The 22,222-nt window shown below is 39.2% G+C and overlaps 1 protein-coding gene across 2 annotated transcripts in view; it reads right to left on the bottom strand.

The window, feature by feature from the left end:
• Nucleotides 1-22,222, bottom strand: part of LOC122557551 (MORC family CW-type zinc finger protein 3) — a 135,232-nt gene that overhangs the window by 60,481 nt on the left and 52,529 nt on the right. For both annotated transcript variants that reach the window (XM_087992036.1, XM_087992035.1), the window contains exons 7-9: nt 20,223-20,351; nt 15,069-15,188; nt 11,914-12,017 (exon numbers count right to left, since the gene is read on the bottom strand). In XM_087992036.1, coding sequence (XP_087848162.1) covers nt 11,914-12,017; nt 15,069-15,188; nt 20,223-20,351 — 353 coding nt within the window. The remainder of the gene's footprint in view (nt 1-11,913; nt 12,018-15,068; nt 15,189-20,222; nt 20,352-22,222) is intronic.

Raw genomic sequence — 22,222 nt, 5'->3', positions numbered from 1 at the left:
TGATAGTGAGTTGCCTTCTTGAACTGCTGCAGTCCATGTGCTGTAGGTTGATATATAGTTCCCTTAGGGAGGGATTCCAGGATTTTGACCTAGCAACAGTAAAGGACTGACAATATATTTCCAAGTCAGGTTAGTGATTGGTTTGGAGAGGGGCATCTGCAGGTGTTGTTGTTTCTATGGATCTGCTGCCCTTATCCTTCTAGATGTAAGTGGCCGTGGGTTTGGAAGATGCTGTCTAAGGATCTTTGGTGAACTCCAGCAGTGTATCTTGTGGATAGTGCATGCTGATGATACTGAGCATTGGTGGTGGAGGGAGTGGATGCTGTGCAAGTGGTGTCACTCAAGCAAGCTTCTTTGTTCTGGATGGTGGAGCCGCCCTCATTTAGGCAAGTGAGGCGTATTCCAACACATTCCTGATTTATGACTTGTTGATGTGGACAGGCTGTAGGAAGTCAGATCAGTTACTTGCCGTAGTACTCTTAGCCTCTGACCTGCTTTTGTTCATGTGGCAAGTCTCGTTGAGTTTCAGATCAAGCGTAACCCCAATTATGTTGATAGTGGGGGATTCAGACATGGTAATACCACTGAATGTCAAGGAACAGTGGTTACATTGTCTATCAATTTAGTCATTGCCTGGCATTTGTCTGGTTCAAAACGTGTGGCACAAGTCATTTTTGAGATTCACCAATTCTGATCTGCTTTCTCAACGATAACAGAGATGTGAAAAGGTAAGCCTGTTAAAATGATAGAAATGTCCCAGGAGGTTGATTTTATTAAAGACTGTATAATAATGCAATATTCAATGTATTATCATTAATATGTTTTGTTAGGAATAATTTTGTTCACTAAAGAGGGGAATTTGTCCCTATTTAATTCTGTTAATGGGATGCTACATACCTAGGAGTTAAAGGTATCAAGACAAACAAATCAGCCAAAAGAGAGGTGGTTTTATGGTGTGGTTGGTTGAAATAAATGTCTACCAGAAAGTGTATGCCTCAACTCTACCTAAAAGCATTAAACTTCTCGTGAACAACATGCATAACCATTTTAATACAAACACTTGCTGCAATATATCTCTATGTAATCTTGTATCACATGTGCTGTCATGTTCGTTTCAGCCACACACAGTAAGTGAGAATAATGAAGGAAAAATATATAACAATTCCAACAGTACCACACAAGCATGCATGTATTACACTATTAATCACATCAGTATACATGATCATAACAGCATAAAAATTCCTTCTGAATAAGGATTTTCTGATCATAAATCTGTATGAAAACTACATTGGAGTTATAATACTTCTAAACTTTAAGATGTTAAAAGAGGATCTCTCCAAACTGTTGTACTGTATCACAGAAAAAGACGAGTCTGACTTGCAGAATTTTATCTGATCTTACAATAAATTATTTAAAAAACCGAGTTAAAGTGTAAACAACACACAGTTACATTTAAGAAAAATCTCACAACTGTGGCCACACAGTGGAAGTTCAGTTTCAAGGATTAAAAATAGACTCAGAGTGTTGAAACATAAGTCAAGAAATACATGATCTCAACATATTATGATTCTTGAATACATTACTGACATTGCCTATCAAAGTTTGCATTTGGGAGAGGTGAATGCTGGTGTCAGATTGTTTCAACATCATCATTGACTTAAAAGCCATTCTGTGAAGTCTGATTAAGCACAAAACACAAAGTCGGTGGTCAATTCCTGAAGCTTCTTTCAGTTTTAAGTGTCAAGTTTCTATCTAAATTTTTAAAATGAAGCATACTCTGAATATTTGCAGCCTGAAATTCCAACTCAAATGTTCAAATGTCTAGAACTAAACGTTTATACCTAAATTGTAAAAAATTATCTTGTTAGAGTAAAACTGGACACAGAACCCAACATGCATTTGACCGAAGTATCATGCTATTTATCATGACAGTAGGGCAAGTTGCCAGTTCACTGAATTGCTACATGAAAATGAGGTACAACCTAAAAATTAGAAAACTGAATACACTTGAAATCATCCTGGCTGACACCAGATAAAATAACAGTGAAAGGTTTAAACAATCATAAAAATACCACCAATTTTATCCTTGGCTGGTCTAACATTCATGTCAGCCCAACTTACACTATGTAACCTGGATCCGTCACTTGTCGATTGCCTTGATTTTACCGATATTTCAAGAAGAAAATTAAAACAAAACATGGGGATTTCTGCTTTAATGTAAAAACGCAACACTTTCAAACAACAAATTATATTTGTAATATTACCTTCAACACAGCAGAGCGTCATAAAGGCACCTAACAGAAATGATATCACACAATATTTGACATAAATGTAAGAAAGAGAAACAGAAATAAACCAATGAGCCCTTAAACTGCTTTACCATTCAATGTGATCTTGGCTGATTTTCTGCCTCAATTTGCTCCCCACATAAGCATCATAAGTAGATATTACAGCTTGACCAAAAGCTTAGGTGCTCTAAACATGAATATAGAGATGCAAAGTTTCAGACAAGGAATTCCAGACCATAGATTCTTAACAAATAATAATAATTTTCCTTTTCTTAAGTGAAAGCTTGCACAAGACTAAACATGGAGAAAGCGAGGACTGCAGATGCTGGAGATCAGAGCTGAAAAATGTGTTGCAGGAAAAGCGCAGCAGGTCAGGCAGCATCCAAGGAGCAGGAGAATCGACGTTTCAGGCATAAGCCCTTCTTCAGGAATCAGGATTCTTCAGGATTCCTGAAGAAGGGCTTATGCCCAAAACGTCAATTCTCCTGCTTCTTGGATGCTGCCTGACCTGCTGCGCTTTTCCAGCAACACATTTTTCAGACAAGACTAAATATGCCTCTTTGTACCTTAAATACCAGTGAATGAAAATCCCGCTTTGCATCTAAAATTGAACATTTTTAAACATCAATGCAAGCAAAAAGAAAACTGAGCGGTTATTGTGTCAAGACACCATCATCAGGAATGAATACTATTTTCAGAGACACTTGTGATGAGTGATGTATTTCTCACTAAAAGTTTAAGTGACATATAACAGGAAGTAAATGCTTCCTTAAAGAGCTGCACCAGCAAAATAGAAAATTAGTCATTACAGATTTAAGAGAAACCCGTTAATGATCAACTATTAGCAAAATAACTTGTGGATCATGTTCATCAACTTAAAAGATATTTTGATAAATTTCTTTGGCAAAAAGAAATCAGTCTGTTGCTACAGGTGTTGTAGATGCTCTTTTGTTATTAGGTCCCTGATAGTTTCACAGATAGTATAGGAGCCATAATGCCATCTTTCCATAATCAGTTCAGAAAAGCAAACTGCAAGCTTCACCACAATGAATCCTTCCCCTCCCCCACTATGCCCATACATAGTTGGGCCAGATGTGCTGCACAATGTTAACACATCCTCTTTTGCTCACAGGGCGTTCAATTTGATTGCAACAAGGAAGTTACACTTCAAGCAGTCAATCCACTTAAATGCAAAAACTTCAAGAAGTGATACAATGCAGAAACAGAGTTTCTTACACCATACATACCAGTATAATTTTGCATATATACTTATGCTTATTTCTTTCAGTTTTCTCCATTAATCGTCAGACGAAACTGACTTAACTACGGTTTCATGGTTTCAGTGTCCCAGTGCCTTTCTATGTTTGCATTTAAATAGTGAATGTCATTAACAGAAGGGATAGATTAAAATAGCCTTAAGCAACATCCAGATTCAAACAGGCATCACAACTTGGAAATCTTAAATGAAAAGCCTGATTGATTGCTGCTGATATTAATTTCTATTACAAAATAAAAACAGCTAATTCTCTGGATGAGGAATTGAATCAGGGAACTCTCTGGCTTATGTGGCTTAGCTACTTTTATTGCCTTTGGAAGAAGTCTACTTTAGCATTGATTTGGAGATGCCGGGGTTGGACTGGAGTGCACAAAGTTAAAAATCACACAACACCAGGTTATAGTTCAACAGGTTTAATTGGAAGCACACTAGCTTTCGGAGCGGGACTCCTTCATCAGGTGATAGTGGAGGACTCGATCGTAACACAGAATTTATAGCAAAAATTTGCAGTGTGATGTAACTGAAATTATACATTGAAAAATTGATTGTCTGTTAAGCCTGTCCAAGGTGGACTTCGGGACAGGCAGCAGAGGAAAGTGGCCGAGCAGAGGCTAATAGCTAAGTTCGGTACCCATAGGGAGGGCCTCAACCGGGACCTTGGGTTCATGTCACATTACAGGTGATCACCATTGCACGACACACACACACACAGATATTCCTACACACACACACTCTCACATACACACGGACACAGGTACACACAGACGTGCACACAGACACCACACACACCCTTATAGACACACACACTCCCACACTCACACATGCACCCCCTCACAGACTTAAGACACTCTGCACTCACCACACGCACACACTCACAACCCCCACCCCAGACAGACACACACACACAGACAGAAAAAGACCCACATGCACACATATATTTTGTGAGGTGAATTTGTACTTGCAGAGTTACATTGCACTTTGCTCAAAAACTGCATACATTCATGTAGAACTCTGAGCTCAAAAACTGCATGAATTTACGTAAAACTCTGTTATCTCACTTTTTAGATTAGAATCAATCTAAACATCAGGTCATAGACAGAGAACACAGGGGGCTAACACCTTCAACATATTGTCTAGCTATCACCATTGTTAACAGCTAACCTGAGAATGCAACTTAAAAAAAAGGTTTTGTGATTTACACATGAAAGAAGTGAAACTATCACTGTATTCTAACAGATGAAAGGCTTAACAGACAATCAATTTTTCAATGTATAATTTCAGTTACATCACACTGCAAATTTTTGCTATAAATTCTGTGTTACGATCGAGCCCTCCACTATCACCTGATGAAAGAGCGTCGCTCCGAAAGCTAGTGTGCTTCCAATTAAACCTGTTGGACTATAACCTGGTGTTGTGTGATTTTTACTTTAGCATTAATACCAATAATCACAAAAACATTCCAATCAAAAACAAGTATATTCAAAGCAGGTTACAAATCTGTTGAGATGACTGGTCAAATGGAGAATTCAAGACTGCATGCACGTAAACTAAGAGCATGTGGCTATATGGTGTGCTTTGGACTGCACTGGTTGAAGTAAATTCAATGACAACTTTGAAAAGCAAACTAAACACCTGAAATGGAAACATTTACAGACCTATGGGGTGAATGAGAAATTAGACCAATTAGACAGCTTTTTTAAAGACACAAAGAGATTAATTTTCTTGTTCCATGCTGTAAGATGCTATGATTAAAATGCAGTGATGGGACTTCTGTTACGTAGGGCATACTTCAGCTAATTTACAGTCAATAACAAATCAGAAGTGTGACTGCGATTAAACAAGAAAAACATTTAAGTCATTCACAACTTCATCACCTGTAATGATTTAAACCTGTCCAGAGAAGGGCTTGAAACACCATTCACAAGTTCAACCAGAAAATAAAATAGGATTCTAAATTAGTAAGTATCCAATAGAAATCAATTCCACTCGAGCTGACTACCTCTTCCATTGCTTTAGTTCTGCAAATCAGAGCAGCACATAAGAAAATTAGCCCATGAGAAGTTGACATTCTCTGTATGACTTCAGCATGGCGTAGAACCCCTTTTAATTAATAGTTAAGTTTACTATTCTCCTGAACGTTTCTCCTCCACAGTCCTGTTCAGTCTGACTGCCCTCACCTGAGTTCTAATAACTGTTAGCAATAAGCACAGTATCTCATATCCCCTCCGTCTCTTCTTACCCTCATCTATTTTTGTTAATACTGCACCGACTCGGTGGTTAGTGTTTGTTAAATATTCACTGATTAATTGGAAACATGAGTGATTTGATGGTGATTTAATTTTAAAGAAATATACCTCTTACGCATAATTTGCAGACATGAATCAGCTTCCACATGTATGATGGTAATGATCCCCATTGTATCCTGCTAATATCTCAGTTCATGCCTTCATTGTCTATGTTGTGATGCCCGTTATTGGAACATACATTCTTGGTTAACTTCAGTTGCCATGACTCCTGACTCTGTCAGTGATTCCGAACCTTTCTCAGAGGATGGAATTGGCGAGAGTAAATGGAGCAGATAGATTAGCAGGAGTGAAAGTAAGTAAGCAGTGGTAGACATTTTAGGACACAATCCATGTCTCTCGGCAAAATATATCCCAGTAAGGAGCGAAAATTCTAAGAGAGGGATAAACCAATCAGGGCTCACCAAAGCACTTAAGAAGAGGACTAAGTTGTAAGGAAACGCATATAGGGAAACCAACACCAGTGGAGAAGACTGGAATGAATTCAGGGTCCAGCAAGGAAGGACTAAAATGATTATAATGACAGAGAAATAAACAACAATGGGTATAAAAAGAACAATAGGTACTTCTTTAAATGTATAGAAAGGAAAAGAGATATAATGTGAAATTGGCCACTTAGAAAGTGAATCTGGGAAGATGGTTATGGGGAACAAAGAAAAAGCAGTAGGTTTAAACAGATATTTTGTATCAGTCTTTATAATGGAAGATACTTTGAACATCCCATTAATACAAAAGAATACGGGAAAGAATTCAGTACCATCACCATTGCTAGAGAAGTAGTATCCTACAAACTAATGGGGCAAAGGCAGATAAGCCCCCTGGTCCAAATGACTTGCATCCTAGGATCCCAAAAGAGTTAGTTAGATGGGTAGTGGATGCTTTGGCTTTAATTTTCCAAAATTCCTTGGAATCTGGAAAAGTATCAGAGGATTGGAAAACTGCCAATGTGACACTCTTATTCAAAATGGGAGAGAGGCAAACAGCATGTAACTACAAGCCAAACATCCATTGTTGGAAAAAGTATCGGAACCGATTACGAATGAAGTAATAGCAGAACATTCAGAAAATTATAATCTAATCAAGCAGAGTCAACATGACTTCATGAAAGGAAAGTCATGTCTGATGAACCTATGAGAGTTTCTTGAGGAAGTCTCAACCAGAGAGGATAGAGTAGGAACCAGTAGATGTATTGTATTTGGACGTCCAGAAGGCCTTTGACAAAGTACCTCACAATAGTTAAGTCATAAGAGTCCACTGTGTTGGAGGTAGTAAATTTGCATGGATAGAGACTTGGCTAATGGGCAGGACACAGCAAATAGGGATAAGGGGTTCTTTTTCAGATTGGTGACCTGTAATCAGTGGGGTGCCACAGGATCAATGCTAGGACAGCAACTGTTTACAATGCGTGTTAATGACTTGGAAGGAAGCCAAATTTGCAGACAACAGAAAAGTAGATGGAAAGACAGGTTGTGAGAGGCTTACAAACAGCTTACAGAGACATATTGGTAGAGTCATAGAGATGTACAGCATGGAAACAGACCCTTCGGTCCAACCTGTCCATGCCAACCAGATATCCCAACCCAATCTAGTCCCATCTGCCAGCACCCGGCCCATATCCCTCCGAAACCTTCCTATTCATATACCCATCCAAATGCCTCTGAAATGTTGCAATTGTATCAGCCTCCACCACATCCTCTGACAGCTCATTCCATACACGTACCACCCTCTGCGTGAAAAAGTTGCCCCGCAGGTATCTTTTATATCTTTCCCCTCTCACCCTAAACCTATGCCCTCTAGTTCCCCGACCCCAGGGAAAAGACTTTGTCTATTTACCCTATCCATGCCCCTCATAATTTGTAAACCTCTATAAGGTCACGCCTCAGCCTACGACGTTACAGGGAAAACAGCTCCAGCCTGTTCAGCCTCTCCCTATAGCTCAAATCCTCCAGCCCCGGCAACATCCTTGTAAATCTTTTCTGAACCCTTTCAAGTTTCACAACATTTTTCCGATAGGAAGGAGATCAGAATTGCATGCAATATTCTAACAGTGGCCTAACCAATGTCCTGTACAGCCGCAACATGACCTCCCAACTCCTGTACTCAGTACTCTGACCAATAAAGGAAAGCATACCAAACGCCTTCTTCACAATCCTTTCTACCTGCGACTCTACTTTCAAGGAGCTATGAACCTGCACTCCAAGGTCTCTCTGTTCAGCAATACTCCCTAGGTCCTTACCATTAAGTGTATAAGTCCTGCTAAGATTTGCTTTCCCAAAATGCAGCACCTCCCATTTATCTGAATTAAACTCCATCTGCCACTTCTCAGCCCATTGGCCCATCTGGTCAAGATCCTGTTGTAATCTGAGGTAACCCTCTTCGCTGTCCACTGCACCTCCAATTTTGGTGTCATCTGCAAACTTACTTACTGTACCTCTTATGCTCGCATCCAAATCATTTATGTAAATGACAAAAAGTAGAGGACCTAGCACCGATCCTTATGGCACTCCACTGGTCACAGACCTTCAGTCTGAAAAACAACCCTCCACCACCACCCTCTGTCTTCTACCTTTGAGCCAGTTCTGTATCCAAATGGCTAGTTCTCCCTGTATTCTGTGAGATCTAACCTTGCTAATCAGTCTCCCATGGGGAACCTTGTCGAATGCCTTACTGAAGTTCATATAGATCACATCTACTGCTCTGCCCTCATCAATCTTCTTTGTTACTTCTTCAAAAAACTCAATTAAGTTTGTGAGACATGATTTCCCATGCACAAAGCCAAGTTGACTATCCCTAATCAGTCCTTGCCTTTCCAAATACATGTACATCCTGTTCCTCAGGATTCCCTCCAACAACTTGCCCACCACTGAGGTCAGGCCCACCGGTCTATAGTTCCCTTGCTTGTCTTTACTTCCCTTCTTAAACAGTGGCACGTTTGCCAACCTCCAGTCTTCCGACACCTCACCTGTGACTATCGATGATACAAATATCTCAGCAAGAGGCCCAGCAATCACTTCTCTAGTTTCCCACAGAGTTCTCGGGTACACCTGATCAGATCCTGGGGATGTATCCACCTTTAACCGTTTCAAGACATCCAGCACTTCCTCTTCTGTAATGTGGACATTTTGCAAGATATCACCATCTATTTCCCTACAGTCTATATCTTCCATACCCTTTTCCACAATAAATACTGACACAAAATATTCATTTAGTATCTCCCCCATTTTCTGTAGCTCCACACAAAGGCCGCCTTCCTGATCTTTGAGGGGCCCTATTCTCTCCCTAGTAGGTTATCTAAATGGGAAAAAAATTGGCAAATGTAGCTTAATGTGGAGAAATGTGAAGTTGTTCATTTTGGAAGGGAAGACAAAAGAACAGAAATTTATTCAAATGGAGAAAAACTGCAGAAAGCTGCAACACAAAGGGACTTTGGATTACTTGTGCATGAAACGCAGAAAACAAGTGCACAGATAGAGCAGGTAATCATGAATGCTAATGGAATGTTAACCCTTAATTCAAGGCGTTGAGAGTGTAAAAGTAAAGAAATCTCACTGCAACTAGACAAGGTGCTGGTGAGAACATCTGGAATACTGTAAGCAATTTGGTCCCCTTATATAACGAAATTTATTAATTCATTGGAGGCTGCTCAGAGAAGATTCATGATGATGATCCTTGGTATGGAGGGACTGTCTTATAAGCAAAGGTTAAACAAGTTGGGATTCTACTCACTGGAGTTTGAAAGATTGAGAGGTGAAGAAAGTGAGGACTGCAGATGCTGGAGATCACAATTGAGAGTGTGGTGCTGGAAAAGCACAGCAGGTCAGGCAGCATCCGAGGAGAAGGAGAATCGATGTTTCAGGCATAAGCCCTTCATCAGGAAAGCAGCTTGACAGGGTGAATGCTAACAGGATGTTTCCCCTCATGGAAGAATCTAGGACCAGAGGGCACAGTCTCAATTTAACACCGAGATAGGGAGGAATTTCTTCTCTCAGATTGATGACAGTCTTTGGAACTCCTTATCACAGACAGCTGAGGCTTCTGCATCTTTGAAGCTGAGATAGATGGGTTCTTGATCAGATGGAGGATGGAGAATCAAGATTAGATTAGATTACAGTGTAGAAACAGGCCCTTCGGCCCAACAAGTCCACACCGACCCGCCGAAGCGAAACCCACCCATACCCCTACATTTACCCCTTACCTAACACTACGGGCAATTTAGTATGGCCAATTCACCTGACCCTGCACATCTTTGTGATGTGGGAGGAAACCGGAGCACCCGGAGGAAACCCACGCAGACACGGAGAGAACGTGCAAACTCCACACAGTCAGTCGCCTGAGGCGGGAATTGAACCCGGGTCTCTGGCGCTGTGAGGCAGCAGTGCTAACCACTGTGCCACCGTGCCACCCACTAATCTTAAGTTACAGTCAGTTGCACTTATCAAGGTGGAGGCCCTCTGATTGGCATGACAACTTTGAGAGCTCAGGACACAGAGTTATGGGAAAATACAAAAGGTGGATATGAGGAAGGTCAGATCAGCAACGGTCCTATTGAGGTGTATGCTTCAGGGGCCAAACAGCTTACTCCTGTTCCCATGTTGAATGGTCTTTTGGCTTTTACAGGGCAGTATTTATAGCCCCTAGTTCAATAATATAGCTAGCCCATGTGACAGTTCTGTCTCCATTCCACCTCCATGCTGTTTGAACAGACTACGATCGAGGTGGTAGAACTAATGCATACATCTCTGATTGCTACCCAATCAGGTTCAATATAAAGTTAATTGAGTTCAATTACAACTTTGTCAATTGGCCTTCAGGTTCTGGCACACAGAGGTGGCTGGTTTAAATGACTGGAGGAAGACATAGCAGCTGGCAAGGGGGATTTGGGCAGTGCTCAGATCAGCCTAAAGATCCACACTGCGTGGCTCAGTATAACACAGCCACAAGTTACCCTCCTGTGAGCTGCTCACAGTAATGTCCTGGCTGCAAGAGTTATTTTTTCATTAGAACTCTGAAGAGAACACATCTATATTGAAGTGGCCCCTCTCCTACGAATCTTAAGTTACAGTCAGTTGCACTTATCAAGGTGGAGGCCCTCTGATTGGCATGACAACTTTGAGAGCTCAGGACACAAAGCCAGGACAGAAAAATTATATCACAGTAAAAGGCCATTCAACCCATGACATTACTGCCAGTTCTCGCACCGTCAGTACTACAGTTTCGTTAATTAGTTGGCCATTAACTGGTTACCCAGGAAAATCAGAGACAACGGGTTCAAAACCCAAAAAACATATCTGATTTCTCTTCCTAGGGGGAATTTTAGCACACTGAATTCCAGACAGGCTGTGCTGCAACTTGCACATCCTCTCTGACTCCAGCTGAGCTTCCAACCCTGAAGTCTGCTACTATTGTACTATTTACTGCATTGCCAGAATTTGTGTCATCCACACTATTTGAAATTATTCTCTCTGTAGCTTATCACTTCCATTTCTACAATGTGTTAATTTAAACTCAATGCAACCTTGCTGACGCATTTTCTCGCATCAAATGCCAGTGTTTTATTTTATGTAACATATGGTTAAAGCCAATCCTTTTCAATGGCTGATTTAGTCTTTTCAAATTCTGTTCTTTTAACACTCCAACACTACCTGAGTTGATCTTTGTATACTTATTATCCATTGACTTACTACATTCCTGTTTTGCAACGGCAATATTTTCAAACCATTAAATCAGTTAATTCCCAATATCTTGATTTTATTCAGCTCAATGAAAGAGCTGATTAATTCTACAGTTTTCATTTCCAACTGAAATGAAAGAATTGAATCAACATCCAACCTTTCTTTTCAGACATTGATATCTTTGCTGTGTATTTATCATGTTTTCCATTTTGGTTTCAGAGTTTAAAGCTACGTAAAAGTTTCAAGTTGAAATGTGTGCCTCAGGCAAGCTTTTGACTACCAGATGGTGATTATGTCCTGTCTGTTGTGAATCTGTCTTTCCATTAGGTTCTAAATCTTAAATATTGCCTTTGTTAGTGCTTGTCCGTTCTTACCTGTATTCTTTAGTATATTCAAAATCTTGTTTATTATGTGCTGGCTTGAGAAAATTGCATTCAATAATTCCAATTACACCAACTCCACATCCTCTGCTGGTTGACTGGAGAAAAAAATGCAAGCAAAATAATTGCTTCATTGTTTTATGCAGTTATTGTTTTTCAGGTGAATTGTAACCACCAAAAATGTTAATTGGTAAGTAAATTATGAGGACTTAGTCTGCTATTCTGCAGAACATGATACCTGAAAAAATTACAATTCAGAGTTACGATAAATGAAAATAGACATTTTTTTTCATTTCATCCTCATTAATTACTTTGAGCCAAATGTTATGATTTTTTTGGTGAGGTATGACTTGATATTTTTGGAGTGATTTCCACCACAAGGCCTACCAGATTTCTCACTAAAGCCCTTTGGGATCTACCTATCCTGCCCTACAGCATCCCTCAGTCCGATTCCAGCCCCAGCTTACCAAGCAGCACTCCTGGAACTCGCCTCTCACCAGATATTTGTTAAAAGACCAGCATCCCTTGCATCTGAGCCTTACATAAAAGACAACTGTGGACTTGGACAAGGACTGGCATTCCAAAGTTGCACTGCTTGGTCAAGGATGTTTCCAGATGTTGCAGACGTGGAAGATAGCACCATGATTCTCCAATAGGGAGCTGAAGTTGGATGGGGTGGTGCAAAGGAAAGGAAAGGAATCCTCTTCCTGAAGGAACTGCAGAGGAGGTCCTGACACTAGACACTGCAGCCCAGTCTGAGGTTGTCACCAGGTCTGTGCAGAACAATGGCCAGCAGTGCAGAGTAAGTACTACACACTGCTCTCTGCCACCTTGCAATTCCTACCTCTGCTACTGCACTTAGCCCCCACCAAGGCTTATGCTCAGCCACTCTCACTATTGCTTGCAACAATTTGCCTCATCCCCTCTGTCTACCCCCATCCTCCCAGCCCAGAACCCAGCAAGCCCTTGGCACAGTCTACTCATTTTCCTCAGGACTACCTTTTCACCCTTCTCCCACTTGCACCAGGACTAAACAACTATAACGTGGGAAAATGTTCTTTCTGGAAAAACACACAAAAGAACAAGGTGTTCTTTAAATGAAGAAAAGCTGCAGAAATCTACAATACACAGGAACTTAACGGTATTTGTGCATGAAATACAAAAGGCTAGCATACAGGTGCAGAAGATAAAGCTTGTGGAATGTTGGCCGTTATTTGAAGAGGTTGAGTAGGAGTAGGAAAGTCTTACTGCTACTGTACAATGTGTTGGTAAGACTACATCTGGAATACTGTGAGCAATGTTGTTCCCCTTACTTAAGGAAAGATATTGATTCATTGGAGGATGGTAAAGAAGGTTCACTAGGTTCACTCCCAGGTTCAGAGGGATTTATGAGAAAAGGCTAAACAGAGTGTGACTCTACTTATTAGAATTTAGAAGAATGAGACGTGATCTCATGAAACCAATAGGATTTGCATGAAAGAGTCAGAAGGCACAGTCTCAGAATAAAGGGGCATCAATTTAAGACTGAGATAAGAATGAATTTTCTCAGGAAGTTCTGAGTCTTTGAAACTCCTTTCCAGACAGTTGTGGGGACAGAATCTATGTGCATATCTAAAGCTGAGATACATACAGTCCTGATCAGTACGGGAATCATGGGTTATGGGGAGAAAGGTGAATAAGTCACAATCCTATTGAATGGTGGAGTAGGCTTTCCTATTTCTTATGGCTTTATCCACTTCCATCTCACTCAACTCCACCCACTCTTTCATTAGAAGAGAAAGTAGCCCAAAAAGATCAGGGAGAGTTAGCATAGGTGGAGGAATTCCCAACATTAAACTCCTCACGCCTACAAGAACAGAATCCCTGGTGTTGAATGAGAAAACTGGGAGTGCTGCTGTGAGGATGCTGAAATGTCCAAGTGAATACCACTCTTCTTTCCACTACAACTCATGGTAATCATAATGTCAGTCTCACTGACTGCATACCAATTCTAATGCCTTCTGATGGCTTCTGCTACTTTTGTCTTACAGGTACAGCCAGAATCTTCACCACCTATATGTAAAAGCCACTCCCCCCAAACCCAACTCCTCAAGCTCTGAGGACGAGAATATGGAGGCCTCAGAGAAAGCACTAGCAAGGCTATCACTTGCATCAATGAAAGCACCAAGCTTAGAAAGTGTGGGAACATAATCTGCTGATGACTTCACTGTGACAGCACGCAATGTGCTGGTATGAATGAGTTGGGTCAGTGATGTCTCGGGCAGGGAGGTACAAACATGGGGCGGATACATCATTGTGGTCTGTGATTGGGAACTCCATTGGTCTGTGTCCTGCACAGTACATGGGTCTACATACAATGTTGTTTTCCTTTAAACACCCTTATATCATTGGATCTTGTGCCCCCCCCCCCCTCTTCACTGGTTGAGACAATTACACTACCTATTCTGAGTGTGGTCACTATCATTTTCTTTTTCATTGCACATTTGAGATTTCCAAAACAATGGAAGGTGACAGTGAGCCTTCAGTAACCAGTGGCTTCCAGCCAGAACGTGTACTTCTTGATGAGCACCCAAACATCCAAATCCCTTTCCTGACAGCTCTTCTCATAAATCTCACAAGCTTCGTGGTTCCCCAGGTCCACACACTTTGATTAGAACATATTGATAGCTTTATGTCAATTTGAAAACCATACTTCTCTAATGTAAGGATATGAAGGTGTGCAGATGGTCTACGAGGTGCAGAGATTTGGTCGCGATTGATGTTGGAAAAAGTATAAATCTACACTGACTGCAAAGTTGCAAGTTTGATTCTCGGCTTGAATTAGCTATCTTCAACTATGCAGCAAGTATGATGCAATAATTGATCTTAAGAGATTCAGGTATAGAAAGAATAAAATCCAAATGTATAGTGTAGTGTTGGTCAAGAACAAGACAAGGTCCCAAATTTTGAATGGTCTGCTAACATTAAATTTGTAGCCCCAAATAGTATAATGCCTAGTTATTAAAATATTAACTGCATCAATTGAAAAGTTCTTCTGCCCAGCGCAAACACTCATGAGAGAAAGCTAGTTAAAAAATTAACAGTTTTATCAGGCAAGAAACATATTTAATTGATTTTAATACCAAACTACATGAATTCAAAATCCTTACCTTTATCTGGCATCCAACCTTCTCATAAGATTTAATAAGCCGATTTTTGTTGTACATCATTATTCCATACTGCTCTTTGTTTTTACAGTTAAAACCAAAGGTTATTTTAACACGCTTATTCTAATCAAATGATTAAGGTAAATAACATATCAGGCATGGTATAAAACAGGAGCTTGAACATCTAACTGTCAGTGCCATATATCTGCTGCATTTGCAAAGTAAATTATATCGATAAGTTATTTTCAGAATTTTATTGTAATATTGTTTCAAGTTTGCAGTACGTTTTAAGTGAGAAATGTAAAAATAAACTTATAAAGATAAAAAACTTAATAGGTATTTTCTGCCTTTTTTGCTAATCATCAGCAATCATATTATTATTGTCAATTGGTGCAATTCAATGGAACAGAACTGGCAGTTGGTTATTTCCCTTGCTGAAATTAACTGTTTTATTTACTTAAACTAGGAATGGATTGTTTTATTATACTAACAACTTTTTATAGTGCCTTTAACTTAATAAAACATCCCAAGGCATTTTACGGAAACATTGTAAAACTCAATATGACACGTAGCCATATTCATTATTAAGTCAAATGATCAAAAGCTTAATGCATCTTAAACAAGAAAAACAAGATAGACAGCCAAACAGGTACAGGTATGGGGAGAACACTCCATAATTTACTGCCTTAAGCAACTGAAGCCACAATCACCAACAGTGAAGCAATTAAAATTGAGGAAGCGAAGGTGCCCAGAATTAGAGGAACATAAATATTTTGGAGGGTTGGATGAAAGATTACAAAAGCCATGGAGGAGGGAGGCCATGGAGGGATTTGAAAACAAGGTTGAGAACTTGAAATTCAATGTGCTGTTTGATTGGGAGCTAAGTCTGTGAACACTGGAATGATTGAACAGACAAGAGGTGAAGTTCAGGCTCGGGCAGAACAGTTTTGGATAACCTCAAGTTTATGAAGGATATAATGCACGAGACCAAAGAGGAGTGCAATAGAATAGTTAGTCTAAGGGGTATCTATGACATGAATGAAGGGTTTAGCAGTAGATGAGTTGAGACAGTACATAAGTTATGGAGGTGAAATAGTTGGTCTTAATGATGGCACAAAAATGAGATCAAAAGTTTATCTCTGGATCAAATGTGAAATTAAGGCTGTGAATGGATAATTTTGATGAGACTGTTATCAACAAGAGAGATATAGTTCGTAACGAGAACAGAGTTTGGAGCAGGGACTAGAAGCAATGTGAAAGCAAGGCTTTCAGATAATGTAACTAAATAGCAATGTGTAGATGAGAAACAGGAAAGAGCCATGAAGAGCTCCATGGGGATAATGGGAATCGTGCAGGAGTAGGATGAGAAGCCAATAGGGAAGCTCTGATTACAATTACGTAGATCATAATGGAAGCACATGAGAGGAGTCCACCCAGCTGGACAATAGTGGAAAGGCATTGGAGGAAGACAGTGTGATCAATCATATCAAAGACTGTAAACAAGTTGAGAAAGACTTGAGAAAAAAGCAGAAGTCTACTTTTGTCACAGACATGTAAGATACCATTTGGTTTTAACAAGTACTGTTTTTGTTCTGTGGCAGGGAGGAAATTTGAATGGAGGGATTCAATGTTAGAGAGCATAAAGTCACCATATAAATTTGATTGTTTTAACATCTGTTGACCATTGTCTCAGCATTCCATTGGGACATTATGTAGCATTTCTCAAACAAGGCATCAATGACAGCCATGGAAAATTGTTAAACAGTAACTATGATGCACATAGGTTTTGGTCGACAGATCCTGATCTGTTAGCAGGTATAAGAGAGCTACAAAGGTCTCTTGTTTGACCGAAATTGGTAGATCTGTTAAATATAAGGGAGAACTATTTTTCCATGTTTGGTGGTGAAGAAAAGGGACATGTAAATGGTTGTTTATTAATGCTGAAAGAACAGTATTTTAAACATACATCCAAAGTTCACAAGCACAAGGTTAGTACAGATTACTATTTTATGGTAGGGTGTACTTTGTTCTGCTGTAGTTATAATATTGAAATTAACATCCTCAGCTGAAATATACAGAACACAAAAGTCTATTGACAATGACAGCATGTTTGCTAGAACTTAATAGTAGAATGCAATGGCATGGATAAAATGCACCTTGCAGAGGTGTACGTGAACAAATAGGCCAGCATCTAGATAATATTGTAGAATCTTTAAGCCCTCGTTGTACAATCTTAAAGCCTTGGTTATACACTCTTAAAGCCTCAGTTAACTGGAGTGATAATTATTCCATCAACTTCTGGCTTTCATTCTGCCCAGTTCTCTCAATCCATCTGTGTTTCTGTTCCTTAGGCTATCACCTGGTCAATGCCAGTATTACAGCTACACATTTGTCCACTTCAGTGGTGTGGGATTAAATGGCTGTTGCAGAGTGAGGAATCTAAGAATAATGTCGCAGAAGCAAATTAATTATTGAATAGGCTACACAGGTACACAGAATGAAGAGTTAAGCAACCTGGAGACTGAAATGTTGGAGATAACTCAAAGGAAGACACATCAAAGGGGTTAGCAGCTGAAGAGAAAATTCAAGAGAAGAGAAAGCATAATTTCTTAAACAAATTTAATTCCATGATTATCTACCTCTCACCTACTTTGAGTTCTGTAATTCACAAGTATAATAATCATAATTGGGTATTTGCAATCAAAGGGAAAATAATCAGGAAAAGTACATTTGCATTATGGATTTGAAGGCTTGCAGCCTTCAGTGTGACATACTTGACATATCCTCAGATGGAAGTAAAATTGGAAGCAATATTTGTATCCCAGTATTTAATAAACTGGTAAAAATAACAAAATAAGCATTTTGTTTCTTTTATCTTCACTTATTTAATTGGATCAAGCAAGTATTCAGATGGGAAAAATTTTATTTAAAATTAAGAAACTTCAAATTAAGTACCAAGGCTACAGAGCAAGACATCACCAAGGCTGAAAGCAGTGAGTAAGAGAAAACATAAGTAGACAAGTTTAGATGATAAACCTGACATGTAAAAAAATTGTATCAAAAACAGAAGTTGCTCGAAAAAGTCAGAAGGTTTGGCAACATCTGTGAAAAGAAATCAGAGTTAACGTTTTGGGTCTCAGTTCTGAAGAAGGGTTACTGGACTCGAAACATTAATTCTGATTTCTCTTCAGAGATGCTGCCTGATCTGTTGAGCTTTTTTAGCAACTTCTGTTTTTGCTTCTGATTTACAGCATCCACAATTCTTTCAGTTTTATGTTAAAAAATGTACTCTTTAAAATGAAGCATTTAAAAAAAAATTCTTATGTGGAATTGGTCTTTTGGAAATTGTATTTAAAAAAATGGTAGTGAGTAATTTTCTTAGACTACACCTGTTCATTTACTGTAGGTTCACCTACAGAACTAATAGGAAGGGAGATTCAAGATTTTGATCGACAGTGAAGTTCTGGCGATATATTTCCAAGTCTGGATGATTTGTTGCCTGGAGGAAAACTTCTAGGCATTAGTATTCCTACAGTCTGCTGCCCTTTTTTTCTAGGTTTTTAAAAATTCATTCACAGTATATGGTTAGACCTGGCTGGGCCAGCATTGAAAGCCCATCCCTAATTGGATTCTAAGTCCACCCATAAGTCAACCACATTGCTGTAGGTCTGGACTGACATGTATGTCAGACCAGGCAAATACAGTAGATTTTCTTCCCTAACACACATTAGATCAGATGGTCTTTTGTGACAATTGACAGTGGTCAGCATTAGACCAGCTCTTTATTCCAGTTTTTTTTAAATTGAATTCAAATTTCACCATCTGCCACTGACTCAAACACATGTTCCTAGAAAATTATTCTGGGATTATGGATTATTTGTCAAATGACATTACCACTACAATACCACTTCTCCTCTGGTGTAAGTCCTCCGACAGAACTGCTAAGTGGTAGAAGATGTCTTGATTAGTCAGTGCATAATACACATGGTACATAAGGGAGTTAAGAAGTTCAGAAATATTCGAGTCCTTTGAAGGAATGATTGAGAGCAAGAGAAAATGGATAGTATCACCATTCAAATAATGCTTTTCAGGGGAGAGGCAAACAGCACAATTGATTTTAGGAAGAAGACTTGTCAAAACAGAGGTGCAATTAACAATGATAAAATAGAAACAAGGAGGGTAGTATGATCAGTACTTGGTAAAATATAATGGAGAGGATGTTGGTGGCCAGCCTACAAACTGAAAATAAATCAGCCCTGCAGCCATGATACAGTGAAGACTGGTAATGGAATATCAAACCCTTAGTGGGATGAAGTTGCTTCCTCTTGACCTGTCAGCCAATCTGACTGACTGGTAAAACAGCAACCCAATAGCACCAAAGCTGTCTAATGGTCATTACCTGGACTGCAACCAGTTGTATGGATCCCCAGACTAAGGTATATAAAGGCCATTTGGCGGGCAGGGTCTGGCAACACTACTGAGAGGATGGTTTTGCTGCCCATGTGGAGAAGAAGGAAAGGAGCACTAAAGCGCGTGTGTGTGTGTATCATCCAAAGATAGTGATAACCCTTCCTTCCTGCACCTTTAAAGACTGCCCACTTCCACCCATACAATGACATGAGAGGAAAACATTGGGGTCTTCCAACCTTCTCCCAAGCTCAATAAATCTTTAATTAGTTATTTCCCGATGGTAGGCATACTGCCAATGTCTGCACCCACTCACCCACCATACCATTGGATAAAAGCTAAATAGTTTGGATCCTGAAAATCTGAAATCAAACAGAAAGTGCTGGAGAAAGTCAGCAGGTTTTGGCAGCATTGGTCCTGTACAGAAAGTTGTGAAAATTGTGTTGTGAGAGATTTATGCCAGTTGTTACAAGGTGCCAAAATTTCATGGGTCATGAAGATCTTTGCTGGATTCAACCTTGATAAAACCTAATAAATGGTTCTCCATAAAACCCATAAGCGTCTCCTATCTCATCTAAGTATTCATAACTGTAATGATCACTATTGTTAAGTTTAGCTCTACGCAAAGAAAAGATAATTCTTTTGTCTCCCTTAACTGTGAGGAGCTGGAAATTAAGAAAATATCAACAGCATATAGTAATCATAATGTCAAAATGAGTACACTACCAACAGCTCATTCAAAAAGGATACATTAAAATTAGGTCTGTAAACATCATATTCAATGTGAGCCAGGCTCTTTGTGATAAGTTGTGCTTTGACTTTCTTCTTACGCAGGATGATCTGCATGCGAGGTTTCAGGTACAAAATGCTACAATATGCCTATCACAACATAAAGAACATTAGTAGCTCGTTTTAAAGTTGCAGTCCTTACCTTTGTTAAATATTCTCATGACTTCTTGAAATAAAGCACTGGTTCCTATTAACTTAGAAAGCATCTCTGAATGAACTGTTTTATCAAACTGCAGACTCCAAAGTCAAATTTCAGTACAGTCAAGTTTACACAATGGAACTTCAATTATGGGAGATAGTCAGCACGGTGATATCGTTCGTGCAGATAAGAAAGGGTTTAATTTAAAGTGGAAACTTCTCTGAGAAGTGCAAGTGTACCTGTTGTCTCATGTCCCGCCAAGTAACAGAAACTAGTGATATTTTAAAGCAACAGGAACTTGATAAGAATCCAGTCAGTGATGGAAACTGAAGTGATGAAATGTTGGATAATTATTTCAGTTGAGCATATTGGAGAAGACCAGGATTCTCACATTTAAATCATGCAAGAATAGGAATAAGCCAGATGTTGAGTGGTTCTTTGCACAAAGATGACTGAACCAATCAAGTCAATTCCCAGGGGAGTTAAATAAGTTTTTGACTAGAAAAAGATATAAAAGGTAATGGATTAACAGTTATCAAACATTATGGTCAAATGATCCCTGAACGATTTTAATCATCTGACAAAATCAGAGAAGAAATGTGTAGATTTTGTTGCTCTTTGTTGTCCCTATGATACTGTTTTTGAATTCTTGACTCTCAAGAGATTTCGTGACTATGGTAAGAAGGAAATTTTGAGTATGATTTTCAAATGTTGAGAGTATGGGGCAAGTTTGTTGGACCGATTGATCATTCCTACCTGCTATCTTTGTATGTTCACATTATTAATGTAGCCACCACATGAGTTGGAGTTCATGGATGGATGCCCACTTGTAATGAAACTTGGGTACTAAACAAAACGTTACGTTCTTTCCTACCCTGTAGGCTGTAGCTGATCAACATTATATACTGTCAACTGTAGTAAATGACCAGAATTCTGCAAAGTTGTATCATATTCAAGGGGTTATTAGATGGAAAATCAAATTTACAACACCACTCCACTTTGGATAGGAGCCCACTTTAGTGATTGGTCTCAAACACTGCTGCCAGTGACTAGGGAAAAATGTTCCTCTTATGGACAGTTCACATAAGCACAGTTACTCGGATTGTGTTGATTTGCAGTTGGTCTGTGTTGATTGAGAACGGTCGGCCTCCTCATTATATGAAGATTCAGCATCACTGCCAGTTGCAAGGACAATTTCATGGAGGGGAAATAAAAATCACCTGCAAGTTCTCAAGTCTCATAACGGCAAGTGTTCTGAACAATTCGAACATGAAAGAGTTTATGTCACCCCGTGATGTGCTCTGTTTATAATGTGCTTTTAAGATTAGCCTGGCAGCTTTGGAACTTCTCTGTGAGGACTGATTCTCACCTCTCTGACATAAAAACACAAAGTGCTGGAAAAACTCAGCAGGTCTTACAGCATGTGTGAAGAGAAACAAAGTTAACGTTATGAGTCTGACATGATTCATCTCCTTGAAGCTGCATTTCCAAGGGGGATTGTGGAGGTCAGGAAGTTAAATTAGGTTAGAATTGTTTGGATTTTATTTTTATTTATGGAATTTGATTTTTTTTACTGTAAATCGACAATATTTATATTAAAAGTTATTTACATTAATAATTCTCCCATAGAGTTAATGGAACATAATTGATGACTCTCATTGTGTCCAATGCTGTAGAAACATATGGGAAATCATATTTGCTTAAACATTACTTAATTTTAAATTACTGTGTTCTTTCTTTGCTTTATAAATTTTTATAGATGTCACCAAAAACAATAATATTTTACTTCAGGATTGGTGATACATTAAGTTACTCCACTCAG

Source organism: Chiloscyllium plagiosum, unplaced genomic scaffold (assembly GCF_037043375.1).
Source record: "Chiloscyllium plagiosum isolate Xiang-an unplaced genomic scaffold, Cpla_swu_hap1 HiC_scaffold_11, whole genome shotgun sequence".
NCBI lineage: Eukaryota > Metazoa > Chordata > Chondrichthyes > Orectolobiformes > Hemiscylliidae > Chiloscyllium > Chiloscyllium plagiosum.
This window is presented reverse-complemented; position numbering and strand designations above follow the sequence as displayed.